Source organism: Podarcis melisellensis, assembly GCF_964234715.1.
Source record: "Podarcis melisellensis genome assembly, chromosome: 4".
NCBI classification, from domain to species: domain Eukaryota; kingdom Metazoa; phylum Chordata; class Lepidosauria; order Squamata; family Lacertidae; genus Podarcis; species Podarcis melisellensis.
In genome coordinates, this window is record NC_138531.1 from 68,346,723 (window position 1) to 68,371,710 (window position 24,988).

The 24,988-nt window shown below is 44.2% G+C and overlaps 1 protein-coding gene across 1 annotated transcript; it reads left to right on the forward strand.

The window, feature by feature from the left end:
• Positions 1–110: 110 nt before the first annotated feature.
• IFT57 (intraflagellar transport 57) lies at positions 111–23,645 on the forward strand. Its single transcript, XM_081908522.1, has 11 exons — positions 111–370; positions 6,201–6,363; positions 8,164–8,282; positions 11,862–11,952; positions 13,014–13,082; positions 16,911–17,030; positions 19,834–19,905; positions 20,437–20,568; positions 20,868–20,930; positions 22,460–22,526; positions 23,269–23,645. The coding sequence occupies exons 1-11, from the start codon at positions 192–194 to the stop codon at positions 23,448–23,450; spliced, it is 1,257 nt and encodes a 418-aa protein (XP_081764648.1). The 5' UTR covers positions 111–191; the 3' UTR covers positions 23,451–23,645.
• The last annotated feature ends 1,343 nt before the right edge of the window (positions 23,646–24,988 follow it).

Sequence of the window (24,988 nt, forward strand, 5' to 3'; positions counted from 1 at the left end):
GGGAGGGGAGCGCCGTGCCGCTCTACGCACGCGCAATGAGGCGGCGACGAAACGATTGGGTCCGAATCACCAGGGGAGAAGCGATTGGCGGGCGAGTGTTCGGATGGGCGGGGTTTGTTTCCCCGGCTACGCCGCCGCCGGCCTCGCCGCTTGCGTGTTGTTGTGCTGGGCAACTCCGGGCTGGCTGAGGGATGGTCATGGCGGCCGCTGAGGAAGGCGACGCCGCGGCGGCGGCGGGGGCCGTGGAGCGGGGCCCCGGCGCGGTTTACCACATGTTCGTCATGATGGAGGACCTTCTGGAGAAGCTGAAGCTGCTCAACTACGAGGAGGAGGCGGCGCTGCGGAGCCACAACATGAGGCCGCCCTCCAGGTAACAGCGGGCCTAACTCCCGTCCAGCAGCCCGGGCGGCGGCGCGGAAGGGGTGGTGAGGAAGCTCCCGGCCGAAGAGCGAAAGGCTCGGCCCTGCCCGCGAGACGTACACGTGTCCGCGGCAAGGGATGGTTCCCACGTGCGCGCGCCCTGCTGGGTCAGCCCTGTCCCTGGTTGGTCTCCTCTTGGTGGCTGGCAGTTGAGTTTGTCTCCTGGGAACTCTGGTGGTTTGCGATTCCCCCCTGCAGGTGAGTCGGTTGGTGACCGCGGCGCACGCTGAAGTTTGTGCAGGACGAGTAATGTTGTTTGGAGAGCGGGGCCGCCGGGTGCTTCGTCTCTGTGCCCGCGCTCACTTCGGGGTGAGCAACTCCGCCGGAGCAGAGGAGAAATCGCTGCCAGATAAAACGTGCATAGGCTTTGTGCTGCATGTCTGCATGCTTCGTCCGTTTTCCAGGGCACGCGTTTTCTTCTGCAGCCCCTGAGAAGCTAAGTGATTAAAAACTTACATTTTGGATGAGTTAGGACTGTGACGGCTGCACGTTTTCTTAAAATGTTGTTAAACTTGGTGGAACTTCCTTCTGATGGAACATGCGTGTGGTTATGCTGCAAGAGTTGGTGATTTTTGTTTTTAACATGTTGGATGTCTTATTGTTATTATTATTTATTGAATTTATATACCCCCTATACGTATGCGTTTTGAGACATTAGTGCCCTTCTAAATTTTAGAAGGCGAAGAACTTTTTCTTTGGAGGAATCTGTTCATAAAAGTGTGCCATCTAGTGCAGCAGGGGGTTGTGATCCAACCAGTATTAAGATGGGACTTTTCTAGAAGAACTTTTGAGATTTTGCTTGGTGAGGAAAAATCTTTCCTCTGAGACTGAGAAATAAACAATGTCATTTTTTTATTAGGTGAATAAGTAGTTTTTAGACATTGAGGTGTTCCATTTACAGTGCTCAATCCTGTAATGTCAGTGACCTAAATTTGCCTAGTGTTTGGGAGTGGTGTTGAGGTTGTACATTGGATGTGCATCAGGCACAGATTCTCTCTCTGTGAGAGTCAGCAGAATTGGTCATATTTATGAGGAGAGAACTTGCTTGTTCATTGCAGTCTTATACTGTACCTTTGGTGTACCCTGCTTCCATTTGTTTTGTTCCGCTTTCCTCATCTGTAGCCCTAAGACTGATCCTTAGACCACGTTGGACCTGTTCTTTGTTCTGCTCTGTAATACACCGTAAATTCTAGTGCTCCAAAGTGCACCAAAGATAGTAGGTCCTAGTGGGAGACACTGTTAATGGATCTTAAGTTAATTGTCTTAAGTTATAAAAGGTGAACTTTATCAGACTGTGGCTTACTGATCACTCCTTAAGGGTAATTGTTGTTCAGAATTGTTTGTGCTGTGACTGGTGAAAGTTTTGCAGGAATTTAAGCTCTAGCTCTGACTAGAGTCTGTTTGAAGTACCAAAGCCATGTTTTAGGGGTTTTATTTTCATCCTCAAATTGTGGCACTCTTTTCATCTACAGATAAAAGAAAATACAAAATAGTATTCATTCATTAATCAGCCTGATTTGTTCATATTGTTCTTGTAATTCTAGCAGAGTGGCTGTAAACATGGAATAATTTAATTTAAGCGTGGCCAATTAGGCTTTTTGCCAGCTTGACTGTTAGTGTCAATCCTTTTGCAGTTTGGATGAAAGCTGTGTTCAGAGAACTTGTGTATGTTGCTCAAATGCTGTGAAGAGTAGAATTTTTGCAGTTTCTGTGTTCATGATTTCTTTTTAAATGTTCCTAGGCTTTATACCTGAGGGTATATGTAGTACACTTGACTTATACATACTTACCTAGGAGTATCCCATTGAACTTAGAACTTCTGTGTAGACACACAAGGAATTGCACTGTCGGAAACTAATTGTTATCTCAATGAGGTTTTAGGTTAAGAAGAAGACGATGCTTTATCTTGAACAGCTCTTCAAAGCACCTCGTTGCATCAGTTGATTATTGTTGCGCACATTTTAGTCCTTTTTTGTTCATCAGTGTAATCCATATCAAAGTTACAACTTCTAGGACTACTCAGCTATAATTAAAATGTTTTCTGTGTTGTGCAAGGTAAAACCTTTGTTCTCACCTTGCTGAGCTATATTCTTCCAACCACATTTTACATGTTGGCTTTTCAAAGCATAGTTGATGAAAATGCAAAATAAGATGCTGGCTTGTTCCAGACATCATTATCCTTCACTTGCTAAACAAACCATAGTTGTTTGTTTTGAAATGAGCTGTGTAGTCCTCCTTTTGCCCCTTCCCACCTCCCCTCCCATGTCCACTTCTGTCAAAGCTGTCTTTGATTCTTAAGACTATAATAGTTTCCTGTGGTGTCTGAACTAGTAAACTGCACTTTATGCACTCCCTTCAGTCCAGGTTATAACACCCAGATCAAATCAACTATTGTCTTCTGTGAAATAAAAAAAATATTCTGGCTCACAGAAGAAAATATGATTTCGCATCAGCATTGATGTTGCACCACATCATGCACACATACATGCAAGAGGCCAGTCCAGGCCCCCAGAATAGGAGGGGGTTGAATTGTGGAGAGGTGTTCCTCTGCTCAGCCCTGCAAGCATCTGCCTGCAGAGTCATGCCAGTGTCACTCAGCTGGCTCAGAGCTCCTCTTTCTGCCTGTCTACTGGGTGGGTGACTGGAAAGTCCCCCCCCATAGGGTGTTGGGGTGGCATGGGGCTGAGCCAGATTTCTTGGATCTCAAGGCAGCCTCACTGCTGTCTGTGTAATGGCATCAGCCCCCATCTGGGATTAATTGCTGCACCAACTCCAGGCTGGCACAGATATGTGCCTGCCCTCCCCTACCTTTCTGCCCCAGCCAGCTTGCACAGCAGGGATGGGTGGCCCTGCTGCTCCATTAAGCCCCACCAGGCAGAAACCAGGGTTTGGATTGTGCCAAAAATTAGCAGATTTTCAAAAGAATATTATTCACTAGCATATTGGTGTAGCTGATTTGCAGACTTGGTTTGTTGCGGGCAAAAATGGCAGATCTACCAATTAACAGTTCTGAGATATGTCGCACAGTTTCATTACTTCAGTTTAAATAGAAAACTTGCATTAATTTGGAAATGCTTTTAATGAAATGGTAAAGTTATTAAACACTTTCTTTTTCCGAATTGGATATTCTTTGAAATAAATTATAATTATATTTTATTTTTATTGCAGATTTAAGACACTCAGAATATGAGAATTGAATCAATATTGTTGCATGTGAATAAATCAGATTCAAGTAATACAGCCCCCTAATACTACTGATTGCTATACAGTATCCTGTTCTCAAGATACTGGCAAGATTTGGGAGTTTGGAGTTTAAAGTATTGCCTAAAGAGACAAGTCATTGTTTCTGTTTCTTGGGAAGAATGTCACTGCAGAAGTACATATTGTTATTATAGTTGATAGAACTCTTTATACTTGCCCCAAAAGAAAAACACTGGCATGTTGAAAGGTGTCACTTGCTTATACAGTGGGACCTCGGTTCCTAAACACCTCCGTTGTCATATGTTTCGGGTCTCAAATGCCGAAACCCGGAAGCAAATGCTTCTCTTTTTGAACGTTTTTCGGAACCCAAACGTACGATGCGGCTTCCGCTGAGTGCAAGAAGCTCTTGCAATTGATGGGAAGCCATGCCTTGGTTTTCAAACGTTTCAGAAGCCAAAACAGGCTTCCTGAACAGATGACGTTTGAGAACTGAGGTACCACTATATTATATGATACAGTGGTACCTTGGTTTACAGATGCTTCAGGTTACAGACTCTGCTAACCCAGAAATAGTACCTCGGGTTAAGAAATTTGCTTCAGGATGAGAACAGAAATCTCGCGCCGGCTGCGCAGCAGCAGTGGGAAGCCCCATTAGCTAGAGTGGCACCTCAGGTTAAGAACAGTTTCAGCTTAAGAATGGACCTCCAAAATGAATTAAGTTCTTAACCCGAGGTACCACTGTATTGACTACATTTTATTTAATAAAAGCAGTAGCTGCACTGTCTTATTCAAAACCATGCAGGCCAGGGCAGATGGTGGAAGGTCACTTGGTGGTTTAATTGTTTGCTGTGCTAGTTCCAAGGTGGCACAGCTAAGGAGTTTGATTATTGGACCTCAGGGGACCTGAGAGCTTTGGATCTATAGATCCGTAGCCTCTGGTATGCTGTCTCCAAACATTCCATTAGCAGGGCTTTCTGTTAATATTAATGTTCCCTGTGTGTGATATCTTTTGTTTCCTCATTTTTGTTAAAGACTTTTAATATGTTGTTCTTTTTTTCATTCTGCTTAAGTTTCTAGGATCCTCCATGTTGAAGGCCTAGACTTGGTAACAGTAGATTTTTAAAACAAATATAAATACTCTGTTAACATTAAATGATTACCTTAAGTAGTCACTAGTACTAAATTAATCAACTGTCCATCACCTTGGCATCCATAAGTGAGCTAAAATAACAGGTTTTTCAAAATACTTCCAAAGCTGCTGTTTGAACTTAGCAGATAGAACTTCATTTTAAGATAGGACGGTTTGTTGGCCAAATTTAATCTCTTTTTGCTTTGTAAATTGTGGACACTGTAGTTTAGGAAATGATACCTGTATGGGGTGTTAGGGGAAGGGTAGAAAATGCTGCTTTGGGAATAGCTTGTCCACCTTTGGTCCCCACCCTGCACTCAGCTCTCACTTGTGGCTCATAGAATCTGTCAACATGCGTCAGTGGCCACACCCTGAGAATGCTTTTGACTGGCCAACTAAACCAGGTGGGGGGACCCGAAGGGTCTCAAACCCTCAGTGAGTTAGGACCTTTCTCTGCATGCAAACACAGGCCTCTGGTGGATCGAGTGGACAAGATCAATAGAGGGTCCAGTGGTCAAGAAGGCAGTCTCTGCATGTGCTTCAGAGGGAAATGTTGGACAGATGGGTCTCATCAGCCTGGGAGTGTAGCCCATCTAGAAGAAGGAAAATTCTCATCCTAAACCTCTGCTGCCTTGTGGGATATCTTCGGGAGAAGAAAAGGCTGAGGAATAGACCCTACACAGATCTGAGTGGAGTCCCTAAGATGGTTGAATGGCACCTTGTACGCCTCCTTCTGGCAACTCCTGCCATCAACCTGGTGCCAGATGTATAACTCTACTTTCTTTTGGACCACATCGGCAAGGCTGAGAGGGAAGTCTTGTCATTGGGGCAGCCCAGGACCTCCATACACAGTACTGTCCAGGAAGGTCACTTTGGTGCTTCTAACACAGTGGCTTGCCTTTACCACCAGGGGCACATTCTCTGTCTCTCAAGACAGACCGATGCCAACAAATGTGCCCCTCACGCCCCAATTTGAACATTTCTTATTTGTAACAATATTTCTAAAGTAAATTTCTGTTTTATTGATGATATGAAGTATTGTGCGTTTGTCTGAACTGCTGTGTACTTCCATAGAAGGTCAAGCTGCAAAAAGTTCTATAAACTACCTGATAATCAAATCCCTTTTGAACTCTCAAGTGCAGCTTTAATACTCTTGAGAATTGCATTTACAGCTTTTGACTCAAATTAATTATCTGCAGGGTGTACATACACAATGGAAGTCATGGCTCGTTATGGCATAACATTTTGAATGTACTGCAAAGAAAATAGCACATCTTTCGGGGAAATTGCTTGTCAGTGAAATACCAGCCCTAATGTCATCCTTGAGAAAAGCAATTTGGGGGCATAGAGGGTTATAGTAATACAGATAAGTTCTGTTAGCTAGAAGGACAAGATTTTTCAAGATAGGGAGGCTAATCTTTGTTTTTTGTTTTTTTCCCTTTTAAAACAGGCACTACTTTGCACTGCCCATTAACCCAGGTGAACAATTCTACATGTTCTGCACCCTTGCTGCCTGGCTAATTAATAAAGCAGGGCATCCTTTTGAGCAGCCGCAGGAATACGATGACCCAAATGCAACAATATCTAGCATACTATCAGAACTGCGGTCATTTGTAAGTGGATCATATTTTGTGTGTATCTGAAATTTTTTGGTCTGTCATAATCACTTTGTAGGTGACTTATATGCTAGTTCTTTCTAACTGATCCTTAAGTAGAACTATATTGATTTTTAAACAGCTACAATGGTTTTGCAGACCATGGTCTAGGACCAGGGATATGTTTTGTCACTCTTATCATGTGTGGTTGGGCTGATTTTAAATCATGATTGTCAAACACCCAAGTTCATCAGTACAACCCAAGTGTCATACTGTATGTGCTCTGTGGTTGACACTCCATTTCCCATCTTTTCACTTACTTGGAAGTAATCATGCTGAGTTTCTATTGGGTCGGCTGCATTTTGGATTACTGAAGATTTTGGAATTAAAGAGAGGAGAGAAAAATGGAATTCTTTTTAAGGATCAAATGGAAATGAAAACACGGCAGAGATGCTTGTATACTGCAGTTGAATTTATATTTTTAAAGGGAAGGTGACTAAGAATTGAGCTTCTCTTCTCTTACTTTGTTTCTTGAAAGCTTTTGCACTAATGTGTGTGCTTGTTCTGATACAGAGTTTGACTAAATGAGAAGTTTTCTTAGAAAATAGACCCAAACCACACTATTACTGTTAGGACAACTAGTTGGAAGATAGGACTAGTTCCTGTTCCTTGAATAGTTGTGTAGAAGAGGGAACCTCAGCAGGTGCAATTTGTCATATCATAGAGTTGCAGGGTGGAAAAAGTGACAGGGCCTTGTCATCCGCCTCCTCCTGAACAAGAGTGATTCTGTCTCTCTGCTGGAGCAGGTGGGTGGATGCAACAGCAGTTGCTTTGTATGGGAGTGATTAACACCAGTTCATTTCAGTGTTGCTTCTAATAAGTGGGTGGGGGAGTTGGTTCTGAATATAATTTTTTATTCTCATGCTGTTTTCAGTTCTTCGAAACAAAGCCCGAGCAGACACTTTTTCATGTGTTAAGTGATCCTCTGGCTACATGTAAACAATATATCAAAATGTGGTTGGAAATTAACCATAGCTTGAAACTGAGATCATGCGTTGCAATTCCAAATGTACAGCAGACAAACATACTTTAGAACTATGTTTTAATTTTCTTTCATGGTGCAGCAAGCTTCTGGAGGCACAGTGATGGCCGTAACTATGACTTGTCAATTCGGACATCACACCAAATCATAGTTAGCACTACCCATAGTTGGGAAACCCACTACAAACTATTATTTCTAATTTTGGTTTGCCAACCAATTCAGAACCATAATTTCTCAGCTTGGACATCCTACCAGTCATAGTTAAGTTGATTTAACTACCGTTTGGTGTGGTATGTAAATTGACCAGTACTGGGAGAAAAATGTTCACCTAGTTTCTGAATAAATTGCTATTTTAGTAATTCCAGGAATCAAAAATGAAACTGAATAATCACCAACCCAAGTAGTGTAGCTATGGATTATTGCCAGGAAAGGTCTCTTAAAAGCCAATGAGAAACTATTATATGTTTTGGCTGTCATGCTCACATTTAGACAGTACATCCAAATAGAAAACTCAGATGTAAGCCAGTATGGATCATGATTGCAGCAATCAGAGGTCTGGTTCACACATATATGTACAACAATTGATTTCTCATCACCTGATATTTCCAGCTGAATGTATGAACTGGCTCCATATGTGATGACTCACTCACATAAACTTTTGCTTCTTGGTGCTGTGTCCACACACACACTCAAACAACTCCTTTGTGAATGAAGAAATGTAGTTAGTAGATGTAATGATTTTGCATTTCTGGTAATGATATCTATCTTTGTTTTAGGGCAGATCTGTGGATTTTCCTCCTTCAAAGTTAAAGGCAGGTTATGGAGAGCAGGCATGCTATGTTCTTGATTGTTTAGCTGAAGAAGCCTTAAAATACACATCCTTTGCATGGAAAAGGTATCCTAACAAGATAATCTCTTACATTTCTTCTTTTCCGGGAATTCAGGCATTAATTGTATAAAATGAGAGAGCCAGAGCAATGCAACTATCATCTTCTAATGCTGTCTTTTGAGATACATGCCTAAGTTTCCACACCAATTTAGTTTTTGTTCTTGTATGTTTTCACAGTCAGTCTGCACTTTTTACTCAGTTGTTGTGTGAGACCCAGATGTCCTTCTCATGATGGAGGCTCTATTACATATATGTTTTGTTTTCCTACCATGTGAATCATAGTATTTTTGATGCTGGTAAACTGTAGTGCTCTCCCTAGCAAGAGCACCTATTTCCACAACTGTCTTATCTCTCAAATTTTTAGCCCACCCTTCCTTCAAGGAACTTTAAGTGGAGCATATTGGCTTGTCTCATTTTATTGTCTCAATAACCCTGTGGGATAGATTAGGATAGGCTGGGATATTGCTTGCTTCAATACCTTCATGTGGAAATATTGAGCGGAGACTTGAATCTGGCATGTCCATGCCCAAGACCCACACGCACTGTAGCCACAGCTCTGCAAACAAACAACTAGTGCTCCTAGCATCACAAGTGCTGGTGTAAGGCAGTGCTTAAGAACATGAGTTGTAGGTTCTGATTTCAAATCTCTACTCAGTGCCAAGCTTACTGGGCAGGTCACACTGTTTCTCAATGTCTTCTCCCTCCCTTCTCTGGGGAAATGATAACATTTGTTAGCCTCATTCAGTTACAGATACACACACACACCAGATCTTATTTAATATGTTTCTTTGCCTCTTTCATACCAGGGTAGTAAAAATAATGTACAAAGCATTTAACCTACAGTATAAAAAACCATTTACAAAAAGATTGCAGTACAAGTGCCATTAAAATACAAAATAGCTACAATACTATAATAGTTAAAGGCAAGCTGCAGCAATACAAACCAGGCAATGTATACCAGGCCATGCAGAGATGGTGAAAGTGGTGTACACATTAAAAAAGAGAAAGAAAACAAAGTATCATTTAAAGATGCATGCAGAAGAAATCAAATATATGAAACATGAACAAATTGGTTTAAATTTTCAAGATTTTATTGGCAACTGCAAGTACTGCAAACTTAAATAAACCCCAAAACCGAGAAGCAGATATTCCCATGATCCACCGTGTAGATTGGTTGATGGTTTTGGCGAACATATCCCACAAATGTTGTTTTTAATGAAGAAGAAGAAGAGTTTGGATTTGATATCCCGCCTTTCACTCCCTTTAAGGAGTCTCAAAGCGGCTAACATTCTCCTTTCCCTTCCTCCCCCACAACAAACACTCTGTGAGGTGAGTGGGGCTGAGAGACTTCAAAGAAGTGTACCTGGCCCAAGGTCACCCAGCAGCTGCATGGATTATCCTTGAATTTAGGGACGTGGGTGGTGCTGTGGTTTAAACCACAGAGCCTAGGGCTTGTCGATCAGAAGGTTGGCGGTTCGAATCCCCACGACGGGGTGAGCTCCCGTTGTTCGGTCCTAGCTCCTGCCCACCTAGCAGTTCGAAAGCGCGTCAAGTGCAAGTAGATAAATAGGTGGGAATGTAAACAACTTTTCTGTGTGCTGCTCTGGTTTGCCAGAAGTGGCTTAGTCATGCTGGCCACATGACCCGGAAGCTGTCTGTGGACAAACGCCGGCTCCCTCGGCCTATAGAGCGAGATGAGTGCCGCAACCCCAGAGTCGTCCGCGATTGGACCTAATGGTCATGGGTACCCTTACCTTTACTTGAATTTGATGAAAAATAACTTGGCATGGGCTGGATTTTTCCCCCCACAACAGGTCTTAAAATAGCAATGACTCATAGCAAAAGAGCAATGTTGAGCATTGCATAGAAATATTTATATGCGGATTTCAAATTAGCTGCTTTTGTTTCCCTTTTCCCTGTGAGCTTTCAGAAGCACAAAAAGTTAATCACTGTCATTCTAAAAGGGAAACCCACCACTAAGGTGATGGCCTAAGCAAGGTAAGCTCAGTAGTCTCCTGTTCCAAAGCCACCTTGGAGTTATTCCAAAGTGTGGGTTCAAGATCATGGATATTGGATATTGGGTTCAAGATCATGGTTTTGGTGAAACCAAAACCTCCAAGCTGTTTCACTGACATCCTGAAGCAACTGGCTGGGTTTTACAGCAGGGTTAGGTAGTCATTGACTGGAGGCTCCACCCCCACAAGTGCTGCCTACTGGCTAGTTAAAAGATTGGTGCCTTTTGCTGCAGCCGATTGTTCCTTTGGGGTAACAAAATTTCCAGCTGTGGTGATCTCCCAAGACTCTCTTGATCCCATGGGAATCTACAGTCTTGCCATCCAGATCTGGTGGCAAAGGTCTCTTCTCAGGGCTAAGGAAGGCTCTGGTGTCAACAGACGTACATGGGAATAAATCAGTCTCTTCCTCAGAACTGCAGTGGTTGGAGGACTCAGCCTTTGAAAGGTCCTGGTTCAACACCATGGCCCAAAGCAGGCCAGCCGTAGGCAGGCATGTTTAAAAAAATAATAATGGGCCTCCCAATGCTCTAAATCAGAATATGATTTAGGGAGCAATCCTAACTCCTAACCAGAGAACAGTGGGCTGTGAGGAGTGGCAGACCCACAGCTGCGTCCAAAGCCCTATTGCTCCCACCAGCCAGAGTGCAAAGCGGGGAGTATTATACCCAGATTTTGCTTCACCGGGTCCAGGCTGATGCAGCAGACAGGACTGGAGTAGCTTAGGATCCAGCAGATCCATGGCTGCCCCCGCTCTACCCCCTCACAGCCTGTTTCAGGCCCTTACACCAGTAGTAGCCTGTCAGCAGCCCGTGCTTTTAATGAATGCAGGGAACCCTGTGCACTGGGGGAGCATGTGCACACACACACACATGAGCCCAGCAGAGATAGCTAAGGGCAAACCTACACACACTCCTCTGGCAATGCGGATTGGGAGTTAGCGTTGCTCGGCTGGCGTGTTTGACTTATAATTAATACAAAACTATAGCATATTACTTTAATTTTACATGCTGCATAAATATCTTGGAGCTTTCCAATAGCCCCATGTATTTGAACTGAAGTATTTGATTAAGAGAAGAAACCAATTTAGTTTAAACATTATATTCAAACCAACTCAATGCTTTGCTTGGTCATCCCCCCCCCCCATGCTTGTAAAAAATTTAAGGCATGACCATTCAATAGCATACACTTTTCTTATATTATTTAGATTTCTAAGTAAAAGAAATTAAAGCACTGGAGCTATTAACATACTAATTTTAGTACACTCAAAAGAGCCATACATTTATGTTTATTGTATTTGCATAGATGCTTCCTAGGCATAAACTTGAATTACTTGAATGAAAAACTTAATTACAACTTTTAAATTGTCCTATTTGATGGATATCATATTTTTCAAATTCATTTTATGAAACAATGCATTTTTAGAAACTTTCCACAGAAAAATATAGCAGCAGATTTTTCTATCCCATATCACTGCCTAGCATTGCTTTCAAAACAGCTGCATTTTTACATTAGCTGTCTGTCTGTCTATATCTGTCGTAACATTCTCAGAGGCTTGCATTCATTGTTTTAGAGCAACATATCCAACAGAGGAGCTAGAAGAAGAAGCAATAACAGAAGATGATGCTGAACTGACCCTTAATAAAGTGGAAGAAGTATTTGCGGTAGGTATAGGTAATTTTTTGTTGACATTAATTTTATTGTTAAATGTGAAGACACTTTTCTTACGAAGTGGAAATGAGGTAAAGAAATAATTTTGTGTTCCACATGAAAGGCTTATGAGTATGGTTAGCTCTGTAGTACTGTCTTGAATTAAGAAGTGTAAATAGTCAGTCTGAGAAAGTAGCAGTCTAGTCTGAATATTTTATTGATATAACATATGCTCAGTAGATTTGTCACTTAGAAAGCCAGTTAGGCTTGTCTACATATGACGGCAGAGTGTGGTAGTAGTGTTCATTCTGGATGATCCCCTTTTTTCATGTTGGCCCAGAGGGGGGTGGAAACCTTTAGAAACTAGCAGAGTAGGCTAGAATTGTTGCCTAAACAATTGTGAAAATTCTAGTTTAAATTGCTGCAAATCAAAGGGTTCAATGCGCTATATGTTTTGTACTGTATATTAGCAGTCCACACCATTCTGTGGAACATGCTTGCATGAACCAAAAGCTAGTATATAGAATGAAAAGGACTGATACAGCTTGCAACAGTTCATGTTAATGTGGCAGCAATTTTCCAGCTGTCATAATCATAGGAATTTCTGCCTGCTGCCTCCATGATTGCTCAGTTTCCTTGCCATGTTGCCTTGTTCATGTAAATACATGTACTGTGGGTGTCCAGAATTGCTCATACATGGAGCAAAATTTATTGTGTGAGCCAACCACTAGCGATGTTTTAACGCAAGGGGGGCAATGCAGTTGTGGTAGCTAGTGCCAAAAGAGTGGTTCTCCTAAAAAGCTCCATGGGTAGTAGAATCACAGAATTGTTGAGTTGGAAGAGACCACAAGTGTCATCTAGTGCACTGCAATGCAAGAATCTTTTTGCCCAGCGTGGGACTTGACCCCACAACCCTGTGATTAAGTCTCATGCTGTACTGATTGAGCTATCCCAGGGTCAGTACATAATACCATTTTTCATTTTTCCTTTGGCAACGGTTGTGATGCAGTTCAGAAACAGTTTTTAAAACACAATCCTGCATTTCTTGCTGAACAATATTTTTTATGTTCTTAAGGAAGAAGAGACAGATAATGAAGAAAACTACATTGATCTGAACGTTTTGAAGGCACAAACTTACAAATCGGTAAGTGTTCTTGCTCTTCAATTCACATTGTGCTGTTGTGCAAGTGAAAGACACTTCTGCTCATTCATGGTGCCCATTGCTGCTGCATCGCTGTGTACAGCTTTTCACAATCCTTTGAAGGATGTCCACACTCTTCAAGCCATTTGCCTGTGTGTGTGTGTGTGTGGTGTGTGTGTGTGTGTGTGTGTGTGTGTGTGTAGCACAAGAGTTAGTACATGTGGAAAGCCTCAGCGTGCAATTTGAGTTTTACTTAATGCATCATTGGAAGCACACATGACAGCTTAGTCCATCTACCATATACCATAAATTCTACAATATACCATTAATTCTATGTACCATAAATTCTACAACTTCTCAGTAGTACAGTGGTGCCTCGCAAGACGAAATTAATTCGTTCCGCAAGTCTCTTCGTCTTGCGAGTTTTTCGTCTTGCGATGCACGGTTTTCCATAGGAATGCATTGAAAATCAATTAATGCGTTCCTATGGAAAAAGCCTTCCCCCGACCTCTTCTGGCAGGCGGCATTTTAAAATCGCCCGGGACAGCGGAGGACTTCTCCGCTGTCCAGGGCGATTTAAAAGCCCCTGGGAAGGCAGGCAGGGGGGACAAAGGCTTTCCCGCCCGGCCGCCCGGCTTCGGGACATCGTTCCGATGCCGGGCGGCTGGGGGAGGCTTTCCTGCCCCACCGCCCGGCATCGGGACGATGCCCCGAAGCCGGGCGGGGGGGGGAGGCTTTCCCGCCCGGCCGCCCGGCTTCGGGACATCGTTCCGATGCCGGGCGGCTGGGGGAGGCTTTCCTGCCCCACCGCCCGGCATCGGGACGATGCCCCGAAGCCGGGCGGCTGGGGGAGGCGTTCCTGCCCCACCGCCCGGCATCGGGACGATGCCCCGAAGCCGGGCGGGGGGGGGAGGCTTTCCCGCCCGGCCGCCCGGCTTCGGGACATCGTTCTGATGCCGGGCGGCTGGGGGAGGCTTTCCTGCCCCACCGCCCGGCATCGGGACGATGCCCCGAAGCCGGGCGGGGGGGGGGAGGCTTTCCCGCCCGGCCGCCCGGCTTCGGGACATCGTTCCGATGCCGGGCGGCTGGGGGAGGCTTTCCTGCCCCACCGCCCGGCATCGGGACGATGCCCCGAAGCCGGGCGGCTGGGGGAGGCGTTCCTGCCCCACCGCCCGGCATCGGGACGATGCCCCGAAGCCGGGCGGCTGGGGGAGGCGTTCCTGCCCCACCGCCCGGCATCGGGACGATGCCCCGAAGCCGGGCGGGGGGGGGAGGCTTTCCCGCCCGGCCGCCCGGCTTCGGGACATCGTTCCGATGCCGGGCGGCTGGGGGAGGCTTTCCTGCCCCACCGCCCGGCATCGGGACGATGCCCCGAAGCCGGGCGGCTGGGGGAGGCGTTCCTGCCCCACCGCCCGGCATCGGGACGATGCCCCGAAGCCGGGCGGGGGGGGGAGGCTTTCCCGCCCGGCCGCCCGGCTTCGGGACATCGTTCTGATGCCGGGCGGCTGGGGGAGGCTTTCCTGCCCCACCGCCCGGCATCGGGACGATGCCCCGAAGCCGGGCGGGGGGGGGGAGGCTTTCCCGCCCGGCCGCCCGGCTTCGGGACATCGTTCCGATGCCGGGCGGCTGGGGGAGGCTTTCCTGCCCCACCGCCCGGCATCGGGACGATGCCCCGAAGCCGGGCGGCTGGGGGAGGCGTTCCTGCCCCACCGCCCGGCATCGGGACGATGCCCCGAAGCCGGGCGGCTGGGGGAGGCGTTCCTGCCCCACCGCCCGGCATCGGGACGATGCCCCGAAGCCGGGCGGGGGGGGGAGGCTTTCCCGCCCGGCCGCCCGGCTTCGGGACATCGTTCCGATGCCGGGCGGCTGGGGGAGGCTTTCCTGCCCCACCGCCCGGCATCGGGACGATGCCCCGAAGCCGGGCGGCTGGGGGAGGCGTTCCTGCCCCACCGCCCGGCATCGGGACGATGCCCCGAAGCCGGGCGGGGGGGGGAGGCTTTCCCGCCCGGCCGCCCGGCTTCGGGACATCGTTCCGATGCCGGGCGGCTGGGGGAGGCTTTCCTGCCCCACCGCCCGGCATCGGGACGATGCCCCGAAGCCGGGCGGCTGGGGGAGGCGTTCCTGCCCCACCGCCCGGCATCGGGACGATGCCCCGAAGCCGGGCGGCTGGGGGAGGCGTTCCTGCCCCACCGCCCGGCATCGGGACGATGCCCCGAAGCCGGGCGGGGGGGGGGAGGCTTTCCCGCCCGGCCGCCCGGCTTCGGGACATCGTTCCGATGCCGGGCGGCTGGGGGAGGCTTTCCTGCCCCACCGCCCGGCATCGGGACGATGCCCCGAAGCCGGGCGGCTGGGGGAGGCGTTCCTGCCCCACCGCCCGGCATCGGGACGATGCCCCGAAGCCGGGCGGCTGGGGGAGGCGTTCCTGCCCCACCGCCCGGCATCGGGACGATGCCCCGAAGCCGGGCGGCTGGGGGAGGCGTTCCTGCCCCACCGCCCGGCATCGGGACGATGCCCCGAAGCCGGGCGGCTGGGGGAGGCGTTCCTGCCCCACCGCCCGGCATCGGGATGATGCCCCGAAGCCGGGCGGGGGGGGAGGCTTCAAAAGCCGTCCGGGGGCTTTTAAATCGCCCCGGACAGTCCCGGGGCGATTTAAAAGCCCCCGGTTAGGCAGGCAGGGGGGGCAAAGACTTTTGCCCCCCGCCCGCCTTGGGAAGAGGTCCTGGCCCTCTTCCGAAGGCGGGCGGGGGGCAAAAGTCTTTGCTCCCCCCTGCCTGCCTTTCCGGGAGAGCGGAAAAGACAGCGCTGCCTTCCCGCTCTCCCGGAAAGGCAGGCAGGGGGGAGCAAAGACTTTTGCCCCCCGCCCGCCTTCGGAAGAGGTCCAGGACCTCTTCCCAAGGCGGGCGGGGGGCAAAAGTCTTTGCCCCCCCTGCCTGCCTTCAAAAGCCGTCCGGGATAGCGGGAAGCGCTTCCCTGCTATCCCGGACCGCTTTTAAAATGCTGGCGGTGGGGAGCAAAGCCTTTCGCCCCCGCCGGCCTTCCTGGACCTCTTCTGAAGTCCGGAGGGGGGGGAAGGCTTTGCTCCCCACCGCCAGCATTTAAAAAAAGGTCCCCGAGATTTCCCTATGGGCTTTCGTCTTGCGATGCAAGCCCATAGGGAAAATCGTCTAGCGAAGCGTCGCAAAAACCGAAAAACCCTTTCGTCTTGCGGGTTTTTCGTCTTGCGAGGCATTCGTCTAGCGGGGCACCACTGTAGTTATGAATTGCATCTTGAACTGTGTTAACAATTTCAGTCAATGTTTAATTTGACTATAATAATAGAATGCACAATGAATTATGCATCACATAGAGTCTTTAAAGACATCATTGTAGTATTACTCTTATGTTTACTTTCTTACAAATCAAGTATACACATGCTAACTTATCAAACTAGCATTATAATTTGTGCTTAAGTAATACAAAAGTTAATTTCAGGAGTTTCCTCATGTTAATTATTTGATGGCTTTTACAAGCAGTGGCAAAGGAGACATCTGTACAGGGAGGTTTTTAATGTTTGAGGTTTTATTGTGTTTGAAATATTTTGTTGGGAGCCACCCAGAGTGGTCAGGGCAACCCAGTCAGATGGGTGGAATAATAATAATAATAATAATAATAATAATAATAATAATAATAATAATAATAATAATGTGAATAAGTAGTTATTTAAATGTTGGTATGCATCATCTTCAATGTTTGTGCTGGCACTGCAGGTTTTGAAATTTGTGTTCTCTCTGGTATTACCGCATTTTGCAGTTTCATCATTTGCTGATGTGCATAATGTAAACTTATTGATAGGATATGATTGAATCAAAGCAAGAAGAGATTTTAGAATCCACAGTAGATGCAGCTGAGTGGAACCTTGAAGTGGAACGGGTACTACCACAGTTGAAAGTCACAATCAGAACTGATAATAAGGTGAGTAATGACAGTGTTTTGTAGTGGTTGGAGTGTCAGACTAGGACTTGGAAGACCAGTGCTAAATCCCCTCTCAGCCTTGAAGCGCACTGGGTGACCTTGCCTCTCAGCCTAACTTGCTTCATGTTGTTGTGGGGGTTAAATAAGGGTGGAAAGAACTCATTGGAGGAAAAGGTGGGCTATAAATGCAATAGATAGATAAATATCTATAGTGCTGGTGCTAATGCAGTAACCCAAATTCCTGGAATGACCTTCCCTTGTGTGTTTTTAAAGGCCAAGACTGTAATCAACACATTATAAATGACTATAAACAGTCATTTCCAAATCTGATTTAGAGATCCTAGTTGCCTTTTCTTCTGCAAAATTTCACAGTTCGATGTGAAGTGCTATTTTAAAGCTACTTGACATCTGAGCACTTAAAATAGATTAGTGTCTACAAGCAAAGTACTTGAAACCCAGCATAAACATGTTTGTACAGTTTTTAGATGTAATGATCCTATTGAAAGTGGTGCAGATGTATAAACAAATAGTTTTTAGGAGGGCATTAAATGGATTCCCTCAACTACCTAAACATTAGATTGGGGTAGCTAATGTAGTGCCCTACAGGTGTTGTGGACCACAAACCACATTAATCTCAGCCAGCATAGCCACTAATCAGAGATGAAGGGAGTTGTCCACATCTGGTGAGCACAATGTTGACTACCCATGCTTTGGATGTTCAGATTTATGTTGGTTTAGCCTCTCCTGAGGAGAGCAGCTTTTAATGATGCTGTCTTCAAATTAGTCCCACTGTTGGACAGTTGGCATCAAACCTTCTTTGACTTCTGCATTTTGTGGTGAGCTCTACTGCCCCCATTTTGCTATATCAGCTTTCTCCCGGTGTAGCCCTCCAGTCTCCATCTCGTTCTCTGCTTATATCATCTGTTTTGCTTGAAGCAAAGTGTAAGCCATCAGGGATTCCTGTTGATTTTATTACTGCCAAATCTTAGGGCCTCTTTTTCATCTGTATTTTTTTTGGATTCAGCTGTCTTTAGTAGTATTGATCGCTCTGCAGTTTGTGTATTATACACACACACACACACACACACACACATGTGACTGAATTCTTCTGTTCACACTTGTAAGACTTCATTGGAATCTGTCAGGGTTCTACTCTCCTTGTTCAACATGAACACTCTGGCTGTATTCATCCATATACATGAGTATAATTACCGTCATTTATCCACCTACATGTAACTTTTCACTTCTATCTAGCTACGTTTAAATGTATTGCTAACATTTACTCATGATTCCTTGATGGGTTTTTCCAAACTGAACTTTCTGAAGATGGAGCTCTTCTTATCCAAATTGTTTTCCTCCATCTTTCCCCCCCACATCCTGTCTGGAAGGCATCAAAACCTTGGGATTGTCTTTAGATACTCCTCTCATATCCCATATGATGCCAGGCGACTGGTGTTGTTTCTCAAACATATAAAAATACAAGCTTACTTCTTAGCATGCACCTCTACAGTTTTCATGGTTGCTGCAATTAATGTAGATAGAAAAAATAGAGATAAAATAACCAAATTAAAAGTGCTGAAATCAGTTTACATCTTCTCACAGTCTATAGAAAACTATGACAGCAGCAGAGTAAAAATTTCAGATTTTAAAGGGAATATTCTCTAATTTCACCTCACTCTTTCAACAAATACAGTTCTTGTCTTGCTCTTCTTTCTTCCACATTCTCTCCGAAGTACATCTGCTAAAATCTGGTAGCTTCCCTGTTGCTATATAGATTCCTCCTCTTAAGCCTGAAATGACTCCTTTTAACCTTGAGTTATTTCCCTCAGTCTCCGCTTCCTCCTGAGAAACCTTGTTTTCATAAACAGGACATGAGGTGGTCAACCTGTGTTTGACCTGTCCCACTTAGGAGTGCAGGTTGGTGTACAGGGGTGTGTGAGCGTGATTGAATGCTGCTAAATACAAAAAATCTCTAGGTTTAGCCTAGCCTTCTACCTTAGTATAGAGAAATTTTATTTACAGTCAAGGAGTAATTCAGCTTTGACACAGACTTATACGCCTCATCTGCTGTTTAAGAGAAGTGTAAGCTTCTTGTTTTTGTATTTCACACAAGTTCATCTATTGTGGCACAATGACTAGAGTGTTGAGCTTGGAGATAAGAAATCTAGGTTCATATTTCCACTGAGCTATGGAGGGCACTAGCAGTCTGTCTCTATCTTAATGTGATGACTTGTTGTAAGACTAAAGTGTTGTAATACACATTGAGGCTTCTTAGAGAAGCTGTGCAACCCCTTTATTCTTCTTCTCTCACTTCTTCTCTAGCTAGTACATTCAGATATCTCCAACACAACATAGTTCTATCTGGTTATTTTGATCTGACGATTGTCCATATGCATCCATCTCCTATGTCTGGGAGAGCTTCTCTTATGCTGCCTGCTGTGTCTTACTCTTGGCCAGTCCTTTTCCCTTCAGAGATCTCTTGGTGCTGGTACAACATACAATAGTATGTTGTTTTAAAGTGATTAAAATTCTGCCAGTGCTAACTTGAACTATTCTGTAGTGAAGGCTGTAATGAAGGTTATGATTGCATAGTAAATGCAATCTCAACCTGTTTTCTTGTATCAGAAGGAGTGGAGTTGGAATCAATGTCAGTGTTCAGAGAACTCGGCTAGAATTATTTCTGGAACAAGAATCGTCACAAACAACAATCTGCAAACAAGTATGCCACACACTTGCTAAGCCATGATTTGACAGGTCTGAAGTAAATTACAAGCTTGCATATCACTTTTTATTTAACTTGCAGGACTGGCGAATCCATGTAGATCAAATGCACCAGCACCAAGATGGAATTGAATATGCTTTAAAAGATACCAGGGTGAGTCTCTGATACGTATAAGTAATTCACATATAATGGAGGTGGTTATGAGTTTGTGACCACACAGGGAATTCTCATTGGAGAACTTCCCCTTTGTGTGTATGTGCGGTCTCAAGTGCCTCTGATTCACTAGTTAGTAAAATGAACTGCTGCTAGGCATTTGGTTTCCTCCTGTGCTAGACTTTCTCTGTTAGCTGCCACTCCTCTTATACAGTAGAAGTTTGGGGTACATGCAAGCTTGAATTGTAACAGAAGTGCTGTTGCTTAAGAACTTTGGATCTAGTTTTGGAGGAGCAATTGAAATATTTTCCCTGCCAACTCTCTCTGTTCCTTCAGTAATACATTGGCATGGTCCAAAGAACTATGCAAGCTAGTTTTGAAAGTGAGAGGACTTCCAAAAGATTGCTTGCATATAGGATCAGAACCTGATGGTCAATGGAAAAGAGAGTCTGAAGTCCTACTGGGCTTGCCCAAGCTCTTTAGATCCTTGCTAGCCTTCGGTGAGAACTGACCCGTTTCAAACTCTGACAGGGTTACCTCGACAAACTTCACAATGAAATAAGCAGAACTCTGGAAAAAGTGAGCAGTCGAGAAAAGTATATCAACAACCAGCTGGAGCATTTGGTTCAGGAGTATCGTTCTGCACAGGCACTTCTGAGTGAGGTAACAAGCTGACTGTCTCTTTGTTTTTCTGTAGTCTTGGATTGATGTTAAGAGGCTGTAGTGTTGCCTCTTCCACCCTTAACTCTAGGTTTCTACTGTTAAAGCTCAAGCTGTGACTTTTACTCATGTGCTATTAATGATGTAAACATAAAGAATTCTCTAGGTTGCTCTCATGGCCTTTTAATTATAGATCAGATCATACAAGTCTTTCATTTAAGTTGCTTGTGTTGAATAGGACATATCTCAGGGGTTCTTCATTTTCCTCTCAAGGTAAAAAAGGTTGTTTCTTTTATTCACAGGCCAAAGAGAAATACCAACAAGGAAGTGGAGGAGTAACAGAGCGGGCTAGAGTTCTTTCTGAGGTAGAACTTTTCTCGGTGGTATTTTACAGTCCAGATGCTTTGTGTGTGTTTTCTCTCCAGAATCTGAAAATCTTAAAATAATGACAAGACAAGCATTTCAATCTTCATCTAATGTGTTAGTACGTTTGTGATGCAATTAGTTCTAAGGCTTACTCCCGAGTAGGGACACAGACTCGGTATTTTAGAAGTTGTATTTTTGAAATCGTAAACAAACTGAGAGCAAAGACTTAATCAGTCTAGTTCATCAGGCATTTCTCTCATTTGAGTTAATATCACTTAACTCCTTAGTTAAGTGGTTTACTTTGCTGACTTCTGTAAAGTTTTTCAGGCTGAATGAGTTACCGTTCCTTTTCAAATTACTTTTTTATAAGCACTAAGCTTTAATCTTTATTTTTATGAGATGACTAATATTAAATGACAGGAGTGCATAACTTTGTATGACAAGATGGGCCACAGATGAGTGTTTTCATCTGCACCAAATCACAGTTAATGGAATTTGTTCCCTTAATCCATTTTGCATTCTTGATGATACTGGATGGAAAAGTGAATAAGCATGCATATTCATCTTGGCTGCATGCCAGACCTGGCACAATAAAGAAATGATAGGTATGAAGCCTTCATTTAACCAGGGCTCCTGTAAGAGCAGGTAATTAAAGTAACAGAATCCAATTCAAGACCTCCAGTTAAACTGCAAAATAGTGGTTTGGTTGCACTACTGTCATGATTTCGTGAACATTTATATTTTCTTTTCTGCTCTTGCCTTTAACCATTATGGAATGAGTAAATGAAAATCTTGGCTGTATATGAAACAAATCCAGCTGGGATAGTACAGTGGTTTCTCTGATTACAAACTTAATTCGTTCTGGAGGTTTGTTCTTAACCTGAAACCGTTCTTAACCTGAGGTACCACTTTAGCTAATGGGGCCTCCCGCTGCTGCCGCGCCGCAATTTCTGTTCTCATCCTGGGGCAAAGTTCTTAACCCGAGGTACTACATCCAGGTTAGCGGAGTCTGTAACCTGAAGTGTTTGTAACCCGAGGTGTTTGTAACCCGAGGTACCACTGTATTGAGTAAACACACATCACTGGCAACAGTATCTTTGAAAGTGATCTGCTTGGGCTGATAATAATTTGTTAGTTCATTTAGCTAAGGGCACACATTGAGACTGGGTGCTTGAGGTTTATTCCACAAAATGTGAGGATGGAAAATGACTCTTACTTTTCACAGTTCAGACAAATATTTATTAGCGTTTTGTGTCTCAAGATGAAGCAAAATGGCCTTGTGAGAGCCAAATAACCTTCTCTCTTTGGCTGTGTTCCAATACAAGGGCAGGCCCAAACGAGCCCAGGAGAAACATTGTGCTCTCCCACCCTTACTCCACACACAGAACAATGAACCCTCCCATCTCTCACCTTTTTATGTCTGTGAGCACTTAAATTCAGGTTGTTCCTTGTAAAACCAGTGGTGATATCTTTGGTTTCAGAGTGTTCTAGATTTTGCAAATGATTCATTGCTTACATTTCTCTTAAGATTACCGAAGAATTAGAGAAGATAAAGCAGGAAATGGAAGAAAAGGGAAGCAGTATGACTGATGGAGGTAAGCTTGCCTTTCAGGTCCTTTCAAGTCCTTCCTCAGACAAAGCTCTCACCTTCTGAGCAGCTTAGTAAGCAAAAACTCTTAATGCAGAGCAACAAAACCAGAATGGCAGGTTTGCAAAAGATTTCCTGTCCTGTTGGGCCTTGAAACCCTGTGCTGGGGCCTTTGTGAAGACAGGGAGTGATTAATTGAGCATTTTCTATCATTCATATGGGGAGAGGTATGCTCACAGCTAGTAAAAAGATAAAGCATATAGGACTTGTCAGTTGTGGCTTAATTCCATTTTAAAATCCGCATAAGCCTAAACCCTTACCTGGGCTTGCATCACATTCTTGAGGAAAAAACTTACTGTGTATAGCTGTAGCCTCAGGATTTGTAAGGCTGCTGCATCTGGTACTCTGAGAAACTGATTGAATCTGTACTAGCATATACAGAAGATATATTCCTTCCCCAGTGCAAAATGTAATACTGTCACTATAACTATGTTTAAAAAATGTATGTACCCTTTAATGCACATTTTGAGATCCAAAATGTCAAAAATTTGATAACCTTATTTTAATATAGCTTCCATGTGAAATTATGAATCCATAAAGTCATGCCTCCAGAGTATTGTCATTCTTTTGTTCATTTAAGTCTCTCTCCCGATTAACAAAGAGAGCAAATTAGGAAGAAAAAACAATACCTTTCTTTGTGTGGAAAGCTAACAGGAAACTCTACTGTTTTGCATTTTCTTTTTTAACAGCTCCCTTAGTAAAAATTAAACAAGCTTTAACCAAACTGAAGCAAGAAACTATTCAGATGGACATACGAATTGGCGTGGTGGAACACACGTTACTCCAGTCAAAGCTGAAAGAAAAATCAAATATGACTAGAGATATGCATGCTACTATAATTCCAGATTCTTCCATTGTTGGTACCTATTAAATTTATTTGATTTTCTTTTTTATTCTAGGCAAATCTGATTTTGTACAATTTTTTTACATTATGTATCTCATGTTGCATAGAATGTTACATATCTGTTAATTCTGTCTGTATAAATGCAGTCATATTGCATTTTGTGTCTTACATTTATTACACAACACTTTTTGTAAAAAAATAAAAAGTATTATTAAAAAATTATTCACAAGCTTCTAGTATGTTAGGCCAAAGGACTTGGATTGAACTTGGTAGATGTATTGGAAAACAAAAATCTGGGGTGAAAATGCAATGTTGCAAAACTAAGCAATCAGTAAGGCAGATGATGTCTTTTCTCTTTCATAGGCTACAGATCAGGGCTATCAAACTATAAGGCCCAGGGACTGTATTAAGCCTTTTGAGACCTGCTGTAGTCTACTTTACACAGAGTACTGAACTATCTTCAGGGTTAGTTACCTAGTTAGTATAAAGGAGCTGGTTTAGCAATGAGCCCTCAAAAATTATGCCACTGTCCAGTCAAGCATTTCTCAGATCTCATTGATTAGGTGACTAATAAACTCAGAGCAATCCTATGCAGTCTGCTCAGAATTAAAGCACACTGTATTCTGCCTTGAGTTGAATGCCTATTCCCAGGAACTTGTCTACAGAATAGATCCTAAATCTTCCTGTTCAGAGTGAAGGGGTTGTAGCTTGAGCTGACATGCCTTTTGTGCACAAGCCCCATTAGTCTAATGGGTTTTAAATGCAGCTGTTAACCTGATTAAACACATTTTAATTTATTGTCATGCTTAGTCACTTGGTAGATAGAATCATTCAAATTCACTTACTAATAAATTGTAGGTTGGTAAATAAAATAGACATACTAATTTTTGTGCACACTATCAAGAAAAGATAAAAGAAAGCCGTGTATGTTCAGCTTCTAAAATATTAGGACAATAAACTATACAGAGAGAGAGAAACCCCCCCCCACATAGTTCTAACAAAAAACTGATAAAGAATGGGTGAGTGGACAAGAATAATGCGGAGTCAAAGGTGTAGTGCGTCTTGATTGAGGTTCTCACATCTCTACAAAAAGAATTTGGGAAGCTGCCCAGTTAATTGTAGCATCCTTCTTCAAACAGTGACCAGCAAAGTTGAAACATCCTTGCCCACTAATAAAGAATGTTGCTCATTTTCTTTCTTTATAAAATTTATATGTTGCATTTTTGGACATAGCCCACCCAGGGCAGTTCATGATATAATAAAAAACAATAAATACAATGGTCTGAAATAAATCAAAATTATTATAAAGGTCAGTTAAAACAGTCTCAGAGACTAATAAAACAACTGAAAAACTTTATTTTGTAACGTAGTTCTGCAGAAAAAGCATTTAGCAAAAGACAGTTTGAAAAAGATGTTTTAAAAGCTGCTTATTATTATTAAAACAATTATTAATCTGCAGCATAAAAGCCATGTACACCTTTGAGGGGGAGGGTTCCACAGCTGGGGAGCCGCTGCAAAAGTGATCCTATCTCTTGTGCTCGTCAACTAAATTGACTTCACAGATA

What these genes read in the sequence shown, in the direction of transcription:
- IFT57 (XM_081908522.1), top strand. Translation starts at nt 192, where the DNA reads ATGGTCATGGCGGCCGCTGAGGAAGGCGACGCCGCGGCGGCGGCGGGG. An exon ending in TATCAGAACTGCGGTCATTT is followed by an intron (nt 6,364 to 8,163) that starts GTAAGTGGATCA and finishes TCTTTGTTTTAG; the next exon opens with GGCAGATCTGTGGATTTTCC. An exon ending in AAGCAGTATGACTGATGGAG is followed by an intron (nt 22,527 to 23,268) that starts GTAAGCTTGCCT and finishes CTTTTTTAACAG; the next exon opens with CTCCCTTAGTAAAAATTAAA.